The sequence below is a fragment of the Rhinatrema bivittatum genome, chromosome 10, assembly GCF_901001135.1.
Source record: "Rhinatrema bivittatum chromosome 10, aRhiBiv1.1, whole genome shotgun sequence".
In the NCBI taxonomy this organism is placed as follows: Eukaryota; Metazoa; Chordata; class Amphibia; order Gymnophiona; family Rhinatrematidae; genus Rhinatrema; species Rhinatrema bivittatum.
The window spans coordinates 28,507,515-28,528,383 of NC_042624.1; the positions used below are offsets into that span (position 1 = coordinate 28,507,515).

At 46.0% G+C, this 20,869-nt stretch overlaps 1 protein-coding gene across 1 annotated transcript in view; it reads right to left on the reverse strand.

The window, feature by feature from the left end:
• The window catches only part of ATF6 (activating transcription factor 6), a 326,336-nt gene that overhangs the window by 258,937 nt on the left and 46,530 nt on the right, over window positions 1-20,869 (reverse strand). Inside the window, exons 7-8 of the mRNA XM_029617629.1 lie at window positions 16,112-16,323; window positions 815-1,000 (exon numbers count right to left, since the gene is read on the reverse strand). Coding sequence (XP_029473489.1) covers window positions 815-1,000; window positions 16,112-16,323 — 398 coding nt within the window. The remainder of the gene's footprint in view (window positions 1-814; window positions 1,001-16,111; window positions 16,324-20,869) is intronic.

Here is a 20,869-nt window from a genome sequence, read left to right on the forward strand (position 1 = left end):
TGGGATCGAATGTTGAAACAGTGAGCAGAGCATGAAGACCAGAGGAAGGAAGAAACCTTAAACAACCTTTCTGCTCTGTCTTTTGCTTTTTTTTAAACCTTACCTGAGCTAAGCCTCTCCTGGCTGAGTACAGAAATGGTCTCTGGCTGTTGGGGGAGAGGACATATACTACCACCGCAGTGCTGTTTCCTGCACCCTCTGCCTTCCAGCTGTCTTAACAGCTAAGTCTACAGCAGCTGAGAAAACCAGTTACCGGACCAAGGCAATCATCTGAGGGACCACGGAAATCACCTCAGGAATTCTCAAACGGGGGAGGGACCATTTGATATCACTGCAGGAGAGCGGGGCGAATTAAATCTCCTTTTATTTCTCCTTCTAAAATTTGAAGCAATCCCCAGTAGGGAGATGCATGTACACCATCTGCTGGAGACGGAGAATACTGGCAGGCTGATGTCATGCAGGAGTATATATACTGTGAAATCAGTTTTGCTCCATCTCCATCTGCTGGTAGAGGTGCATAACCCACTGGTCCTGAATTCATATGTCTGGGCGCTAGGAATTTTTTTTTTTTAATCTACCATTATGTACTTTACTGCTATGAGAAGAAATCAGAGCAAGAAAAGACAGAATAAGCATATCTCTCAACTCCCCATCAATGCATAGGAGATACCATCACAGGAAATAATGTCATCATGCACTTCATAATAATGCTGTGACATCAGCACCCCCTTAAAAGCTCAGTAGACAGAAACATTATTTACTATGAGGCTGGCATTAATACTATGCAGACCTGCTCCTTTTCCACAGCTCTTACCTCCAACACCACATCATCCAGCAACTTCTGCAGTGACCCATTTTCTTTCTTGAGTCTCTCGTTCTCAACCAAGGTGGCTTTAAGTCGAGCCTCCAGACTCTGCATATATTCTTTCTTTTTTCTCCGTGACTGGAAGGCAGACTCCCGATTCTTAATCATTCGCTGTTGCCTCCTAATTACATTTATCTACAAAGAGAACAAGGCAGCATTTCAGCACAGGGGCTGCATGTGAGCCCGTAAACCCACCCATGAGCTACCAGCACTAAGTCATACTCTGGTTTTGCTCTTAGCATTTAAACAAATCTATGCTGTTTCCCAGGATATGGTGGGAGAGCCAGAATCAAAATAGTCAACCAATCCAAAATGCTAACTTTAGCCAGTCATAATCCTCCACCTGATTAATCAACTGCTACCAAATATTTTTCCAAAGCCTCTAATGCTAGGAATGAGTTCATGCAGCTAGTGAGGGCTCTAAGTAATCACCAAATTCTGCCTCTTCTGTGAAATGCAGTCCTGGCTTGAATTTAGGAACCAGTCACCCAGCCTTCACCACAATTAGAAGCCAGAAGCAAATGAAGGAGGCAAGAGAAGCATATGGGATGCTGTACGCTTAAAGCACCACTAAAAGCAAGATGACAACACTGAACACAATGGGACAGATTTTCAAAGGGATACGCGTGTAACCCCGAAAAGCTGCCCCTGCACGTGCCGAGCCCCAGGATGCGCATATGTCCCAGAGATTCGAAAAAGGGGCGGGAAGGGGGGGCGGGTCCGGGGATGGTCCCGGGGGCGGTCCCAAGTCCTCCTGCACAGCGGCCTGTGCCAGGGGCTGGAGAGCCGGCAGGCGTAACTTCTACAATAAAGGTTAGGAGGGGTTTTAGATAGGGCTGGGGGTCGGGTTAGATAGGGGAAGGGAGGGAAAGGTGCAAGGGGGGGGCGGAAGGAAAGTTCCCTCCAAGGCCGCTCTGATTTCGGAGCGGCCTCGGAGGGAACAGAGGAAGGCTACACGACTCAGAACGAGCAAGGTGCACAATTGTGCACCCCCTTGCGAGCGCAGACCCTGGATTTTATAACCAGCGCACGGCAGCGCGCGCATGTTATAAAATCAGGCGTAGATTTGTTTGCGCCGGGTTGCACGAAAAAATCTACGCCCGCGCGCACCTTTTAAAATCTACCCCAATATTCTGTCACAATGGGCTGTCAAACCAGATATTCTTTGGGGGCAATGTTCATAGTTCTCTGCAAAGCTGCAAAGTCCATGAGTACTTCCCCCAATTTTCAAAACAAAACTACACTTTTATTTATTTATTTTATTTAAGATTTTTTTTATATACCGGTGATAGTGTGTACATCACATCGGTTTACATTATAACAGTAGCTTGGAAAATACATTAAACAGGGAAGTACATTAAACAGGGAAGTAATAAGGCATGGGCCATGTGAACGCATAGAGAGGCATAGAAATATAGAGTAACTGGCAGAAGGTTCAGAACCTAAGAAGATGAGGCTCAGAGTGCCGATTCCTAACATGTTGCAAATATTAATGTATAACGAGGTAGATAACAATAAACATATGTTAATTATATACAATATGTACAGGAATGCATAGATGTACAGATTTGCATGGTATTAAGGATGGGGGTAGTAAGCTAAGGGGAGGACGGAAGTAGCTAGTCGGGGAATGCTTGTGTGAATAGCCATGTTTTTAGTTTCTTTCTAAATTTGAAATGGCAGGATTTGAGACGTAGTGTTGATGGCAGGGTGTTCCAATGTGAGGGGCCTGCAATTGAGATGGCACGTTCTCTTGTAGTGGAAAGGTGTGCTGTTTTTAGAGAGGGTACATGAAGAGATCCCTTGTTGATTGACCTGGTGGGGCGATTTGACTGTGTAGAGGTGAAAGGGTGGTCAAGCCAGTTAGAGTGGTGGGAGTGAATGGCTTTGTGGATAATTGTGAGCGTTTTGTATAGAATGCGAGAGTGGATGGGGAGCCAATGCAGGTCTTTAAGAATGGGGGTTATATGGTTGGTTTTGCGGACGTTTGATATGATTCTTGCCATGGCGTTTTGGAGCATTTGTAGTGGTTTTATGGTAGAGGAGAGGAGTCCTAGGAATAGTGAATTGCAGTAATCCAGTTTTGATGATAGGGTGGTTTGGATTACAGTTCGAAAGTCATGGGCGTGTAGTAAGGGTTTGAGTTTCTTTAGCACCATAAGTTTGAAGAATCCATCTTTAAGGGTGGAGCTGACATGTTTCTTCATGTTTAGCTGTTGGTCAATAAGAACTCCCAGGTCTCTGACAGAAGGTTGTGCGGAGATGAGATTGAAAGCTGGGTCAGAGGTTAATGAAGGCTTAGGGGTGGAATGGTGAGAGATGAGTAGTAGCTTGGTTTTATTAGTGTTTAGTGCAAGGTGGAGATTGGTGAGAAGGGACTTGATTGCTTTGAGGCAGGTTTCCCAGTGGGTTAAGGCATCGGATATGGAGGTGTGTATAGGTATGACGATTTGAACATCGTCTGCATATAGAAAAAATTTTTGTTTGAGATCCGAGAGAAGATGACATAGTGGGGTGAGGTAGATGTTGAAAAGGGTGGCGGAAAGGGATGAGCCCTGCGGGACTCCATGGAGGCGGGGATGGGGGGTTGATAAGGCATTACCTATTTTTACAAGGAATTTTCTATTGGAGAGGTAGGAAGAGAACCAGAGGAGGGCTAAGTCTGAGATGCCGATGTCTTTTAGTCGGGCGATGAGGTGGTTGTGGCATATGGTGTCAAATGCTGCTGAGATATCGAGAAGGGCAAGGATGTAGCTGTTCCCTTGGTCCATGCCCCTGAGGAGGTAATCGGAGAGGGAGAGGAGGGATTCCGTGTTAAAGTGTTTACGGAAGCCAAATTGAGCAGGGTGAAGGATATTGTGGTTTTCAAGGTAGTCAGTCAGTTGTGTGTTAACAACTCTTTCCATTATTTTGGCTATAAATGGGAGGTTAGAGATGGGTCGATAGTTGGCGGGGTCCTTTGGGTCTAGGGAGGGTTTCTTTAGAAGAGGCTTGACTACTGCTTGTTTGAGTGTATTGGGGACTGTGCCTGTGGAGAGGGAGGAATTGATAATGTCAGCTATGGGTTTAGCGATGGCAGATGGGACAGATAGCAGTGCTTTGCTGGGGATGGTGTCACTGGGGTGGGAGGATGGCCTGAGCTTTTTTAGGATGGTCTCGATTTCTTTGGTGGTTGTGAGGTCCAGGGAGTTTAAAGATAAGGTAGGGGGAATGGGTCTTGACGTTGTGGGGTGGGGAGGGTTGGTGAATCTGGAAAAGAGGTTTGTTATTTTATCATTGAAGAATTGCGCTAGTTCATCACATTTGGCTTGGGCTTCGGAGTCAGGGATCGTGTGGGGGTTAGATTTAGTGAGGCTTGAGACGTAAGAGAAAAGCGCTTTGGGGTTGTACATGTATTGATGGATTTTTGAGGCGTAGAAGTCCCTTTTGTGTCTAAGTGTGGTGCTTCTATAGCTATGTAGGGCTGATTTGAATCTGGATGCATTTTGTGGGGTGGGATCCTTGCGCCATATTCGTTCCTGTCGTCTTAGATTGCTTTTCAATGTTTTTAGCTCTAGTGTGTACCACGGGTTAGAGTGTTTGGACTCCATGTTTATGATGCGTTTGGAGATTGGGCAGATTTTGTTGGCAATCTCCAGAGTGAGTTTGTGCCATGAAGACATGGCCGAGTCCGGGTTGGAGCATTCAAGATTAGGTAACGAGGTTGTGAGTGCTGTGGTAAGGTAGTCAGTGTTGCAGGACTTTCGGGAGATTATGACGGAGCTGTGTGCGGTGTGGTTCAGTGAAGAGGTTTTAATGGAGAGGCGGGCTTCAATGAGAAAGTGATCAGACCATGGGACTGGGGAGCATGAGGGAGGTGTAGTACGATGAAGGTCTGCATTGGTGAAGATCAGGTCTAATGTATGACCAGCTTTGTGGGAGGGGGATGCAATGATTTGCTTGAATCCTATTGCCTGGAGGGAGGTCAGGAGGGTTTCACATGAAGTTGAGAGAGGAGTGGAGTCAACATGGAAGTTAAAAACTCCTAAGATTACAGTCGGGATGTTGGAGTTAATGTTGTCAGTGATAAATTTGATGATAGGTGATGGGTTGGATTCCAGAAATGTGGGTGGGGAGTAAACTAAGCATACTTGTAATTTGGATGATCTGAAGAGTCCAATTTCAAGTTTGGATTGTGTAACGGTGTGGATATGTTTAAGGTTTAGGGGTTTCCTGGCAGCAAGGAGAAGGCTGCCTCCTCTTTTGCTTGGCCTGGGGATGGAGAAGATGTCATAGGATGAGGTGGGGAGTTGGTTGAGAAGTACTATGTCTGAGTCTTTAAGCCAGGTCTCGGTGATGGCACATATTGTTTGGCTTGCAATCAATCAGAAGGTCATTGAGGATGGGAGATTTCTTTGATAGTGACTGAGCATTGAAAAGGATTAATGTGAGGGTGGTGAGGCCCAGGAGTTGTGTCAGAGGGGAAATGAGGATTGAGATTAGGGATTTACGTGGGGGTGTGGAGTGGTAGAGGCGGGGTAGGAGGGGTTTTGGGGGAAGGTGGCGGATACAAGGGATGGGGTAGGAATCCATTGCCGGTAGAAATTGGGATGGTTTGAAGGGTTTGGGAGGTGGCGTGGATAGTGATAGATAGTGGAAGCTGGTTCAGCAAGGGGGGGGCTGGGTGGCTTAGAGCGTAATGGAGAAGAGAATTTTTTATTTTATTTTTTATAGAGAGGTGGAGGAGAGGGTGTAAGGAGAGTACGGACCGGGGGGGGGGGGGAGAGTAGGGAAGGGTGAGAAGGGGAGCACAAAGGGGCGCATTAAGGGGCAGGCCCCTTAGGTTGTGCTCCTTCGGGCGTGCAACGCACGGCGCCTGGAGTGAGTGTGGATTTAAGCTACTCACTCGGCGCCTCCTCTGATGTCAGGTGGGGGCGGTCCTCGGTGTCGGTGTGGGCCTTGTCTTCCGGTCGCGGTGGGCAGACTGGCGCAGTAGGTGATGGGCCTTCCCTCCGGCCGAGATGGGTCGTGGCTTCCTCCGGGCTTGGGCTTCGGAGAGGGAGTGAGTCGGGCTTCAGCAAGGGCCTCGAGGGTCTCGGCAGCACAAGCGAAGATGGGCCCCTTCTTCCGGCCGCAGCTTCCCCCGGACTGGAGTCGGGGAGGGGAGAATCGGGCCTCGATGGCTGGCCCCAATGGGTCTCGGCGGCGGGGCAGGAGCGGTGAGCTCACGGCGGTCCTTCCGGGCAAAAGAGGAAGGCACCTGGAGTGAGTGTGGATTTAAGCTACTCACTCGGCGCCTCCTCTGACGTCAGGTGGGGGCGGTCCTCGTTGGTGTCGGCGTGGGCCTTGTCTTCCGGTCGCGGCAGGCAGACTGGCACGGTAGGTGATGGGCCTTCTCTCCGGCCGCGATGGGTTCGACTTTGAAAATTCCCAAGGAACAATTACCTGCAGAGATTGCTTATTTATTTATTTGGATTTATTACCCGCCTTTTTGAACATGAGTGTCACTTCTTTTTCCATGGACAGTTTTCCTGACCAAAGCTACCAGAACTATGCACGTTGTTTACTCCCCCTTTCCCTCCACCGCCAACCTAAACCTAACCTAGAAACACTTCCACTACAATGTGGGTGAAAGTGTTGTGGAGCATGCTGCATACTTTTAGCCACTTCCAGGGTGAAGAATCTTCAAAAATTCCTGTGCCACAGGTAAAATACTATTTCACCTGTAAAAATAGATTTGAAAATGTCTCTCTCTCTGAGCAGGTGGTCTTTAGAGCAAGGTACCTGCCAGAGTCCTGACAAGAACATAAGAATCTGGCTTCTTCAATATTCTGACTTATTTTAAATAAACTCAGTCCCAACCTGCTTAATAATTCAGCAGAAGCCTCTGTCACACGCTGCATGGCAGTAGCCTGTCGCATGGAAGACCTCCAGGACCCTCTCTCTCTCTCTACCCCACACTATTTACTTATGCTAAGACAGCTACAGATTTGTTCATACAGGAAAGGCATAAGCTGGTAAGGACCTTGGAAATGGCATCCAAGATACTTAACAGATTTGCTGCGTTCTGGCCTTCCCAGGTCTCTACATCTCCTGCCCCTTCCAGCATGCAGCCTTGTCCCACTGCCTACTGTGAAAGCATATGAAACTGGTCAGTCACACCTCTGCCAAGCACACAGTTTCACTTGTTGGATTATTACCGCCTTTTTAAATCCCAGCTGTATGAAGATAGCAAGAGAGACACTGAGAAACAACCAGCATCTGTTAAATTACTCCCTCTCTACCCACTGCATTATCCCTGGAGATAAAACTCCCCTTGTGAAATATGGGGCTACAGACTGAACTTGTGTATGACTGCTCCAAGATCTTCCAGGTCACACGTGCTCATCTGAATTGCAGAAAGGGGTGCATTCCGACTGCTTCGGGATTTTCTTCATGTGCAAGTCCCCTCTCCCTGTGACACTGTGGCAGCCGTTCTCCCTGATGAGAAACTTCAGAACTGGAGTGAGACAGCCATCACTTTTTCCATCCAGTCCAGTGCCAGAAACTTACCAGATCTCTTTTGCAAACCGCAGTCACAGCGGCAGAGGAAGTGAAGATTAACTGGTTCTCTCATTAACGTGCACGTAAGAATGTGAACCCTTTGCCAACCACATGCAGGTGGGCTTTGAGCACCTAGAGCAAGTCTGAATGCCTTCACAGACATTCAAAACCATTGCCACATCAGGCCTGGTCTCTTTCAGACAGTCAGGTCGCCCGGGCAGGAAAGCGAGAGGGAAAAATATGAAGAATTTGCTCCTGCCCTGTTCATCCCAGTCTTCATTTCCTCAGCTGTTTTAAGGCACATAACCTTGCCACCACTGCTGACAGATCTTTCTCTGACTACCAGTATCTCTTCGTCTTAGAAATACTATCCCCCTCCTTCAGACTTTCTCTCTTGCCAATAACTACAAAAACATTTAAATTACTCTTTTGTGCCCAGCAGTTTCCATTAGCTCAACTGGAACTTGCCCCAACTGTGGCTGCAATGCCGTGAACCTTCATTTCAGCTCTTGAGAGCTATTTCAGGAAACTTTAATGGCATGGCGATTTGTACGGAGTGATTAAAAACAAAGAGTAATAGTAATTGTAGGTAAATAAAATTACCAAGTACAGAAGAGACAGCAACAAGGCCAAACCCCACGATTCTGGCGCTGGTCACTTTTCTCTCTGTCCAGACTACGTTTCTGGCCTTATATTTTGCTGCTCCAGCTGTTCTTTCTCAAGTTTCCTCTAGGATAAGGAGTTTTTCCTGCTCATTTTTTCTAATCCTCCAGTTTTACAACTGCAGTGTCTGACTTTTTTTGGCATTTCCATTTCTTTTTTTGTCCACTTATTTCTATTTTTAATTTGTGGTCACTTATTCTGTATTTGTCGAGGGTCTGTCTGTGCTATTTCCCTATTTTATTCTCTCTCCTCCTTTCTCCCATCTAGCATAGACAGTTCAACGAAAGTCTTCTGGCTGAGAAGCACAGACCATATTCCCTACGGAAAGTGCTGGCCTTCAGCGATGGCTAGGACCCTCTGCAAGAGACTGAACACTGCATCCACAACACCCTCCCTCAGCCCAGAGGGCCTGAGGACAAGGACACTGAACCTGAAAGTGCTGCCAGTTAAAATGAATCTGTGTGTGTATCCCATAGATACGATTCGAGAGCATTTAGGACACTATATGTGATCTATTGAATAAATACTGATGAAATGATTTAACCAGTGCAGTCAATAAGGCCTGAACGGAAAAAATTAGCACACTCAAACTGACAAACCACAGCAATAAGTTTACAATACTTAAAAAAAAAAAAAGGCAATATTGCAGCAAGCATACAAATAGATTGTGTGCAATTTTCTCTTTATTAAATAATCAAAACATCACATGAAAAGTAAATAGCATGGGAAAACTATGACATTTACTATTCACTAAACTGAGAAAGCCATATCGCAGAGGAAAACACAAGTAATTTAATACCAGCTCCAGTTTGATACTGAAAGCCACCATTGGTGTTTTATTTATGGGAAAAGTAAGGACTTTTTGGTTTGTTAGAGTTTGTATGCAAAATATATTTCACCATTGTTAATTTAGGGATCTAATCACTAAGTTGCAAAACTTCTACATACTTCATTCACCTATGTTCTTTGCTAATTTCGCAGCTTAGTGGTGCAAAGAATCGGACACAATGCAAGTAAAAGTGTAATGAGCTGTGTCGCGTGCAAATGTATACGAAGTAGCTCATTACTAAACCCGGCTTGCTCTAAACTTTGCGAGCTGCATTATTTCAGGAAAGGTAGCTACACATCAAAAGAGAGACCGTTAACTTTACCCTGGGAGAATCAGCAGGAGATGCTTAGTGATGCTTCAGGGACCAGCTTCTTAAAGGGGCCACAAGCTCAAAATAAATCTCTCTCGCCCCAGTGCCCTGCGAGGAAAGAGAAAACCTGGTGGCCCATGGGACGCCTCCTTCCCCTACCCAGGGCATCAATATCAGCACCACCACCATCAACAATCTCTACTGATTTAAGCCAACCATAATGTCAAACTCCCTCCTCCCCCCCCCCATACTCTTAGATGGTTCCAGAAGCTATCCCCAGATGTAAGTCCAAATAATCGCTAATTTTTCTGAAAAGGAGCAGATCACGTTACTTAAAATTAGGAGGTAAAAAGTTCAATAAAATATATATTCTTCACCTGTTTCAAAAGTAAGTGAGCTGATCATTTCTTGCTACAGCAGTCCAATGAGTGGGTTTATTTCCCCTAGCAGCAGATGAAGACAGAAGACACGCCTTCTTCTGTGACATCATCACTGGCTGTTACTAGGGTGCAGGTCAGGCAAAAGCCAGTATTCTCCGTCTCCAGCAGATGGAGACAGAATACTGTAATGCAGGGCCTTTGTCTCCTAGGTTTGGGCTTATTCTCGTACAGCCCTTTTTACCACTGTATGCTAGGCTGCTGGCTTTTGTTACCATTTCAGAGAGAGTCCTTCCAGGAAACTCCCAGCCCCAGAAGGGCTTTGATCTTTTTATACCTTTAAAGGATTCTATGGGAAGAAATTTATTTTCTCCCTCTCTTTCTCCTTCATCCTCACTGCCTCTCAGTTTTTTGCCTCTCTAAAAGTTTGTATTGTATTTTTCAAAAAGTTTAATAGTGTGCTGGGCAGTTTTCCTTGGCAACTGCTGTTAACCTACTGAAAAAGAGGAGTGTTATGTGGGGGAGAGGGTTGGGGAGCAATTTCAATCTGTCTGAAATCTTCTCCAGCCTTTGTAATTCTGTGCGTGTTTTAAACAACCACAAGCAATGTCCAGTGAACGCAGTAGTCGCTGTGCAATTTGTGTGAGTTGGAGCTCTAGTGGCACCGCCAGCCTTTCCTTTTCAATTTGTGAGAAGGCTAAATCTTCCATGGGGATACCTTAAAAACAAACAAACAAAAAAAACCAAAACATTTTGGCCAGCACTGATGTTTCTGTTGGTGAGCGCTAGGACAATTTTCCTGAATTTACCTCAGCTCATGCGACCATTTCAGCAGGAACAGCCATTTTGAAATCCAGCATTTTTCTGCTCTGCTCACTGTGGAGCCTCCATTTCTGACTCTTGTAGGTCAAATTAATATATCAGCTTGCAGGCATCACCTCTTCTAGTTTGGGTAATTTTTCCCAAAAACATTTTCAATTCTTACACCATGTCTTCTATGCTATATAGAGGATTAATGAAAAAGTGGGGGTCATTCTCTCCCTATAGGTCAGTGTCCAATCCTAGGTGTTTCAATTGTAGCACCTGTGACAATACATGGCCCAGACGTATTTGAACCTCTATAGTTAAAGGCTATAATATTGTATTGTAGTCCCCCTTTGTTTATGATATAGAAGACAGCAGGGAAACGGATACTTATAATGCCCGGTAGGTAAACTCTGTCCTTCCCCATGTCGAACCGGACCCCCAGATACTCCAGCAGCTGGGATGGTTGAAGATTGCTGGTGGTCAGGTTCACCACCTGATCAAGCTCTTGCAGTAAGGAGATCACCCTGTATATCACCAGGCAGCTCTCTTCCTGAGACTTGGCTCGAATCAGCCAGTCATCCAAATACGGGTGCACCAGGATTCCTTCTTTTTGCAAGGCTGCTGCTACCACCACCATAATCTTGGAAAATGTTCTGGGAGCAGATGATGATGACACCTCAACACCGCAAAGCGTAGAAAGCTTTGGTGTTCCAATCGGATGGGAATATGGAGGTAAGTCTCTGACAGATCTAAGGAGGTCAGAAATTCCCCCGACTGCACCGCCATTATTACCGAACATAAGGTTTCCATTCAAAAATGAGTCACCTTCAAGTGATGGTTGACTCTCCTGAGATCCAAGATGGGACAAAAGGAGCCCTCCTTCTTGGGTACAACAAAATAAATGGAATATCACTCCATACTTTCTTGAGATGTGGACACTGGAACTACAGCCCTCAGTCTGAGTAGCCTTTGAAGCGTGAACTCCACTGCCTGCTTCTTCTGCAGGGAGTGGCAAGAGGACACCATGAACACGTCCCGAGGAATACTGCAAATTTCCAGTGCATACCCTTCACGTATCACCTCCAGGATCCACTGAGCCGACGTGATCTCGACCCACCTCCAATAAAAGAGAGAAAGACGTCCCCCTATTTCCTGTTCCGGAAGGTGGGTCAGCAAACCTTCATTGGGAAGCTCAGGAAACTCTTCCTTGAAAATTGCTGATGCCAAAGTTGCATGAAAAGCAGAAGAAACAACATCCTCTTGGGTCACAAATACCATTGGTGCTAGTGACCTGGACAATGTTGCAATCCTCCAGATTCCCTGAAAGGTGAGCGGCCTTTTCTACAGGGATACTTGGAAAGACATATAGCAGCTGCTAATAACTCCCTGCTCTCGACAGTGTACACTAATGGGGACCAATGCTTCTTGACCTTTACACCTTCACCTTCATCAGGTGGGGGGGGGGGGAAGCAAAAAAAAACAAACAGTCTTCACTCCCTTGGCCTCTATCGATGCTCAATCATATAGACGACCAATATCTCGCTGATGCATCTGGTACAACTCTTGAGTACCTCGATGTTGATGACTGATGCCGGCGCAGGTGAATCAGACTTCTGTGAGGAAAAGAGCTTCTCCGTTCACTCTTTCCACATCTTAAAAACCCTAGGGGGACATCCTTTGGCCGGTGCTACATTCCAGATTGTTATGCTTAGTATCTGGGCATGAGACACATATATCACTTATTTGTGAAAGTACCTCAGGGACTCCTTTTCCCCTCTGAACTTGCAGTCACCTTCCCCCTCCCCGTAGATTTTCCCTTGCACATGCAAATTTTAACCTTTGGTGTTGGCTGTGTCGTCAGGTTGATATTCATAGGCTTGCTCCCTTTGTAGCAACAGTCTTTGGCCAAATGATCTCTCTGCCCACAGTTAAAACAAGCTGACAGACCTGGGGTGTGTGACTGTAGCACGGAGCCAAGGTTGCCCTGTTCTGCGGACAATTTCTGGAGTCTTGTGCTCTCGCTACCACATCGGGGACCCTGTGCAGGTTGCCTTTCTAGTTTCCATATTAGTTCTGGCATCCACTGAGACTGATGGTAGGTATCTGTCATTTCAAGTGTAAGCCCTGCATGCTAGAACACCCAATTCCACATGGGTCGGTCCAGCCCATCCAAGAACTGCGGCAGGAGGACCTAGCTGGCTACTTTGAGGCTTGTTTTCACCTCTGGCTGTAGCCACTTCCATCCAGTATCCTTTAGCTGATGAGAAAAGCTCTGTACCACAACGGGATTGTTGCCAGTATTTTTCTATATTGTAACCTGCCCTTTCTAGGATGGCAGTTTTAACTTTCGAATAGCTGGCTCTCTCATGTGGGTTGACAGCCTGAAAAGCTACTTGGCTTCTGCCTAGAAGCAGATTTGTTGGGCAAGTGGTCCAGGTGGCTTTTGACTGGCCAGCCATGCAGGGGGGGTGTCTCTCAAAGTTCCTTAAGAAGACATCCAGACCTTCTCCCAACTTCATTTTAAAGAAACACGGAAGGCAATGGGGTTGTCTGGGTTGTGGTGGCTTGCACTGACTGGGCTAGCTAGTTCAACTATTCTTGTAGGACTTGAACCACTCTGCCCTTCAGCAAGGATCTGCACTAATCGCTCCATGTTAGTTAATAAACCTTGGCATTAGAGAGGCCTTTCTTGCAACAGTTCCTTTCAAAATCCTAGCCTGTCCAACTCTGACTGACTTTTTTTTTTTTGTTGTCTGCCCAAGTGGGGCTACCCTCCTTGGCCTACTGTATTTAGGCTTGCAACTGCAGCTGTACCTAGGCCCCAGAAAATTTTAACACTGTTTATTGCTCGATGTTGCTGCTTTAGAACAGAACTCTTTCAGCACAGGTCCTTGCCCTGTGCAAACAATTAGAGCAGATTAAAAAATAATAATTTCCCTTCTTTTTCATACTGCTAGTGTGGGTCCCTGACTGTGCGGGTGCTTCCAGAAGGAATATCCCCCACTGAATGACACCATGTGTAACAGCGTGAGTGGTCTTTGGCTTGCTGGAGGACAGTCTAGATTGGATTTCAAATGTTCTTCTACGGACTTTTTTTAATTACAAGAAAACCAATCAAGAGCCTGCTTTCCTCAGCAGTGCTGGTAACAAACGCAGCATTCTTCAGGCTAATGGCTGTCGGAAATCTCCTCCTCCTCCTCACATTCGGGGCCTCCTATCCCTTTTCCCAGTGGAAATCTTGTGCAACCAGGATTCCCTGGTCTTAAGAAGGAAAAGGCTAAATGCCTGGTCCTGGGCTTTAAAGGAGGATCTGCTATACACTCCTTTACAGCATTAAAGAGAGGTAACAGCTGGATGTAATTCCTCACAGGTGGATGCTGTCACCCGAGCATTTCTTCATTGCTTCTGAGGAACGTCTGCAGGCTTTTCTCTCTTACAGATGTTGCGCAGGGCCTCCTTCCGGTTTAGTTTTTCTGTGGAGCCCAATGGTTGCACATTATTCTCTGAGAGAACATTTTTCCTTTCTTTTTGTGTGTTTTCATCCTGGTGCCTTTCGGTTTGCCTTACCTCACCATTTTGAGGTTCACGAAGTAAATTTTTCAATTGTGTTCAAGTTTCCTTAAATATTTAGTTGACTTGCCATGTGAGATATTTGATTTGCCAATGTCCCAAAAAGATAAGAGGGCCAATGGCTTCAACAAATGCTCTTGATGCATTATCACGGATCCCCATGATAGATATGTGCGCTGCCAGGGGTACAAACCACAACATCTTGGAAGGGTTCCTCATGTAGGTTTTTCCAATCTTGGTTGATACAATTTGTTTTCTGGAACATATTAACCACCAGATGTTCTTTTCTTAAGGCAATAATTCCTAACGCACAAGCTATTTAGTGGAGAGCCCAAAATATTGGGCATTCGTCTAGCGCGGTGGCGCAAGCGAATGCCGTAGTGCGGCGGCGGCGGCACTGCCAAACAACAAACGGGACAGACCCGTGCGGCAGAAAGAGGACCATCCGTCATCAACGCGGCAGCACCGAACCATAGACCTGTGCGGCGGCGTGACAGTGCGGCGGCACTAGACACAGTGCAGTAAAAATAAAACGCCGAAGAAGCAGGCAACCTACTCGCCAAGACGTGGGGGTAGAAGATATTGGATCTATAACAGCGATAACAACGAGACTCCGCTTCATTAAGGGAAGTACTTTTCCACATACTTCTAAAATATTGAAAAAAAACGAAAAAAACAAAAAACGAACACTAAGGGGCGGATTTTCAGAGCCCTGCTCGCCTAAATCCGGGCAGATTTAGGCGAGCAGGGCCCTGCGCGCCGGTGCGCCTATGTTCAATAGGAGCACCGGCGCACGCAGACCCCAGGACTCGCGTAAGTCCCGGGGTTTGGCGAGGGGGCGTGTCGGGGGCGGGCCCGGTCGGCGCTGCGTTTTGGGGTGTGTCGGCAGCGTTTTGGGGGCGGGCCGGGGGTGTGGTTACGGTCCGGGGGCGTGGTCACGCCCTCCGTACCCCGCCCCCAGGTTGCGTCCCGGTGCGCTAGCGGCCCGCTGGCGCGCGGGGATTTACTTCTCCCTCCGGGAGGCGTAAATCCCCCGACAAAGGTAAGTGGGGGGTTTAGACAGGGCCGGGCGGGTGGGTTAGGTAGGGGAAGGGAGGGGAAGGTGAGGGGAGGGCAAAAGAAAGTTCCCTCCGAGGCCGCTCCGATTTCGGAGCGGCCTCGGAGGGAACGGGGGTTAGGCTGGCGGCTCGGCGCGCGCCGGCTATACAGAATCGATAGCCTTGCGCGCGCCGATCCCGGATTTTAGCGGCTACGCGCGTATCTACTAAAATCCAGCGTTGGCGTATCTACTAAAATCCAGCGCAATTTGGCGTACTTTTGTTGGCGCCTGGAGCGCCAACAAAAGTACGCCAAATCGCGCTATTTGAAAATCTACCCATAAGAATTTATAAGAATGTTTTAAAATATGTTGGACCAATGATTAAATAAGACCCAAAAGCGGCTGAAAACACAAGCATTTAATGCGTGTAGCCTATGGGTGGTATGACGGTCCCTAACAAGTTATATTAAAATAACAATATATTTTAAAAAACACACATAAAATTGGAAAGCATTTTTTGTACAATGTGTTTATAATAGTGTTTACATAGTCGTTGCATTTTTGAGGATATTTTTGGATGATTTGAGCCCCCAATTTTTTTTGTTTTGTTTTATCCAAGTTTAATTTGTGTATATTTCAAAAGAAGGGTACCTTAGCACAGCATCCCTGATTAAAAATATTGGTGAAATGTGTTTGTTTACTCTGGTTTTTAAAGCTGTGATCCACTGAAATCTAAACTTATAAAACTGAAGCCAAAAGCTTCAGGTAATAGTTGTGATAATAGTAACCCGAGTGCATAAATTACCATCATGCTTTATCTCCCTCTCTCTATATAACTCTTACTATAATTAGCTAGCATTAACAGCAAATGTTTGCTTTGCTTAAATTATTCAGAACATTTATTTTACTTGTCAAAGGTCGATCAGGTTGTTTGAACTTGTAATTAAATGCAGCCTAATATGCTGTGGTATTTATATGCAGTATAAGCCTATTACCACTAATCCATACGCTATCCATGCTTTAATCATGCCTCTGAGCGTATGGCTCATCCTGCTTCACTTTTAGGGAAACAGCACAGATAAAAGGAAAATTCACAGTTTGGTGTACAGATCACACAAACAGAACTTACATCTGCGTTGGGGGTAAGATTTCCTGATGGCACAGCATTTAAGACCTCGGGGACTGGCACTTTCCCATTTCCTGCAGCAGGTGCAAGTACATTCACTGTGTGGCTCTGCAGCTGAGGGGCCCCAGCAGCGACTGCAAGAATGGGCTGCGAGGCAGTAACTCCGGGTGTCTGAAGTCGCACCACAGTGGAGGGAGACATTACCATGGGCTGACCTGCACGAAAGAGGAACAAAAGAAAATTACAATTTACAGTTATGCTCTTCAATTTACATAAGCTTGGCAGAATTTGTACGACGTGTAGCATTTTAAGAAAACATGAGTGAGCAGACAAAACACGTCTTATTCTTAATGTGCTTCAAATTAAAGCATTACGCATCACAGAATAGCACAATCATTAACCCATAGCAATAGCACAGCACAGTTTAATATTTGCTTTGATACAGAGATACTGAAGGGCTGCAAGTGGAATAGTCCCTTCTATGGACGGACATCGCAAAGGCTTTTTCCCTGTCTTCATTTGCTGGTAGGGGAGCAAAACCCATGTACCTGGACTGGTCTGATGGAACGATAAGGAAGTTGTGTTTAAAGTCAAAGCTCTGCTGGAAGACAGGGGCAACATCTAGTCAGAAAGGAACCTAAGTCAATATCTTCAAGAAAGAAAAGTCAAATTCAAGCACTGGGAAGGTCAATGCAATTTATTTAGCAGTGTTATACAAAATGCCAGATTTTTAAACTTATGCGCCGGAGAACAAATCTACGTCCAATTTTATCAAAATTATAATCAGAGCGGCCTTGGAGGGAACTTTTTCTCCAACCCCTCCCCCACCTTCCCCTATCTAACCCACCCCCCAGCCCTAACTAAATCCCCCCCACCCTTGTTGAAAAGGTTACGCCTGCCCGAGGCAGGTGTAACTTGCGCACGCCGGCTCGCCATCCCCCGGCACAGGCCCCACCCCCTGAACTGCCCTCACGCCCCCGGCCCCGCCCCCTGAACTGCCCTCACGCCCCCGGCCCCGCCCATTTTTGAAAGCCCCAGGACATATGTGCATCCTGGGGCTGGCTCGGCGCACGCAGGGGCAGCTTTTCGGGGGGTTACGCGCGCGTAACCCTTTGAAAATCTGCCCCTATGGGAGAAAAATGAAAACTAGAGAGAAACATTTGTGATCCAAAGAAACTTATACAGTCAATGGTGAAGAATCACTTAAATGTTGTGGGATATTTTGCTTTCTACTCTAGTGCTATATCCAGCCTCCCACAATCTTAAAGCCTGCGATCTCCATTAAAAGGTTCTGGCTTTGCAATTAAAATATTTTACAATTGGCAGCAATCCTAGCTAGTTAGGCCTAGTCATATTTTCATTTTTTAACATTAAAAAAATATTAGTTATCTAAATGTGCAGAGCAATGCACCAAACACAGGTAGAACAAGCAGTCATAACCTTTAAAGTTATGATCAGAAGAAGATTTGAGAGCTGGGACACTGTGGGCATAAAGAATTCTCTTTCCTGCTGGGGAAAGCATTAGCAGATTTCCATCTGTCATTTACAAAAATAATCAATCAATGAAAGGCTGCTACTGGAGAAGATTATCCCTAGAAAGGGCCATAGGTTGAGTCTGTAGGCTGGAGCACTTGATCATCCAATTGCTCAGGCTCTAGATAGAAGAAAAAGACAAGGCTCTAGCTCTGCCTGGGGAAGCCCCAGCCAGTCGGCTTTTCAGGATATGCACAATGAACATGTTTGCAGATTTATCTCATGCATATTCATTGTGGATATCCCGAAAACTCGAAAGGCTGGGGGTCCTCCAGGACAGGCTTGGGCAGCAGTGGGGAAGGTCATTTCGGAAGTGATTTATACAGGAAAACTGGCCCAGCCCTTACTCAGCTAAAAGTCAGCACATGGATCAAATACCCCGAGTGCTTTAAGCTGGATAAAAAGGGAGCGGTCCCCAGGGAGGGCAGGAAGGGAAACGCCACACAAATTATATTTTCAAATCTTCATGAGTTTTGGATGGAAAAAGTAAGAACATAAGGGTCCATCAAGCCCAGTATCCAGTCTCCAACAGTGGCCAAGCCAGGTTACAAGTACCTGGCAAGTACAGAGGCTTATGAAATGGTATCGGATGTCCATGAGTGTCCCGTGCTTTCAGTTTCCTGATGGCTGGTGCTAGTTAAACCAAACTTTGTGTGGTGGTAGGCAAAAAGATCATCAGACTTTTCAAAGCTGGTGAGGGCAAAGTTTGCAATTTTTCTAGAATGACACACTTTCTACTGCCTTAATTATATTTTTTAAAGTAAACCAACAAAGCTGATCTGGTTTTCAGGACATTTATCTAGTAGGCCAGGACAGAGGTCACAGACTTTTGCTGCCTGCACAGCAGCACAGTTTTAGGTTTCAGTGGGATCATCACACCACCATTCAGAGGCTTTAAGAGGCTAAATATCTATAAAACAGATCTGCACATGGCAAGAGAGTTGTGTGATTAATGTTAAGGGCCTGATTTACTCAGATGTTCCCGATTTTCAGGACAAATCTTCAATAGCTTTTTACCTGAGTAAAAACCTCTGCTATCACTCAATAAGTACTCACGCTACTCACAGCACATACTCCTCTCCCCTCTCAAAACTTAAAGAAAAGATTATGAAAGTTCATAGAAGACTTTCCTTTTGAAAGCCCTACATATATTTTCTGCATGTAATTTGCACAAAGGTGGGCTTTCCCCTTTAAACATGAGCTTGTTGTGTTTAATTTAACCATTGCTACCTCTGTCTCTGGGGGGGGGAAAAAAAAAAAAGCTATAAATTAGGCCCCAAGTCTACTGTACATCATGGAAATTATTTAAATGTGTGTTTAACACTTCGCTTCCCAGAGTCTATGAAAATCACCACAAGCTGACAGATTCTTAAGCTAGTGCTGTCCAGTCCTACCAGAAAACTGCTGGGAGAGTAATTTTGTAACTGTGTGAGGTGGGACAAAATATGCCTGTACCTTTCACAACAGGCAGACTCTACCCCAAATTTACTAAGCGAGCTAATAGCAGGTTTAACTTAGATGGAAAAGTGTGAATATCAGCTCTTATCCAGCTAAGGGGGTCATTTATCTAAATGTATTAGGACGTTATCGCGCGTATTACGGCTCCAACACCCGTGGTAATCACCGCAGTGTGAAATGCGTATGTAAATTTGAAAATTGTATTCACATGGGCGGAGTAAATGGAAATGAGGGCTGCTTAACGTTGCGTGCGATAACGTAACTCGGACTGTCGTGGGATTTGATGCCGGCCATAACTACACCTTTTTACTGGGAGTTATGCCTGCGATAGCTATAACGACCGAAATGGGATTTATTGCAAATAGCAACAAAGTAATGTGCGGCAATTAATTATACTGAACACTACTGTTTTAAAGAAATTTTAATGCTCAATGTGCATTTGAAGTCTGGGCTTTATTGCTGCATTACCACGGAGCCGTTGATTTCACTGTTATCAAGAAATCTTGGAATTGGTCCCCCTGACGGGAAACATGGCCGTGTCGGGGCTTGTTTGATGACTTATTTTACTCTTATAGTTGACCTGTTGTGCACAACTGTTGTGTGCACATTGAGCATTAAAATTTCTTTAAAACAATATTGTTCAGTATAATTAACTGCCGCACATTACTTTGTTGCTGTTTATCTTTACTCCGCGCTCTCTGTGTATTTATTGCAAATGCCATTTCAGAGGGGAGAGGGGAGGAGAGAGCGAGCCTCGGAGGAGGCCCACTGATTTTTTTTTTAACTGTGAGTTTTGAGGGGTGGGGTGGGTTCTGGGGGGCAATTTTACATGCACAGTCGTACGTACGAACAGCACAGTTACCATCAGTGAAGATGTAATGTGATTTGGAGGGATGAAAGGGGAAGAAAGAGTAGATTTGTACCAAAAGACATTTCTTGTCTGAGGAAGGAGAAGACTCCTGTCACTACCGTCCTAGTGTCTATTCCCCTAAGGGTTCAACCAGGAATGCAATCCTAAGCCAGTCCCTTGACTGCAACGCACAACAGTGTGTGTGTGTGTGTGTCCCTCATAGCTACGAGGGACACACACACACACACACTGGAAGAATAGAGCCCTCCACTGTAAAAGCATGCTGACTAGTACTCATACAGTGGTATCCCATCTTACAGATGGCCAGCCCACCTACAGACCCACTCACTATGTCCACTCTGCCATCGCCCAAGGCACTTGGAGCAGATGCCTTGCCATACCAGACCACGCATGCTGCGCTCCACTGTCACACTAACTCTCAGTGGAGTGAACGGGAACAGTGTGACCATGGTGTCACCAGTACCACTGGGGCTCTTTGCTATGGCATTGTGGTGGGTGGCGTTCTATGGCATCCAGTACCTGTTAACGTTCCAAGAGGCTGGACACAGTCCTTGAAATTGCGTCGGGAATGACTCATTACTGTTTTCCTCATGGAACAGCAGCAGCAAAGTCCATGGTGACCAATAGTGCCCATGGTGCTCTGCGATCATGTCCTATGTCCACTGGTGGCCACTGAGGTGACAGCGCTGTAGGGCCAACAGCACTCTCATACTCACCAATGATGGATCACATCAAGGGCACCAAATGACGCTGCTCCCCAGGCTTCGACAGTGCTTGACCATGTTGATCAATTCTACAGTATACAGCACCATCCCTAGTGCCACAGGCACCCACAAACATTGACAGCCCGGTAGCACCGATAGAGACCCTGGTGCCCAAATGCATTGATGGAGTTGGCG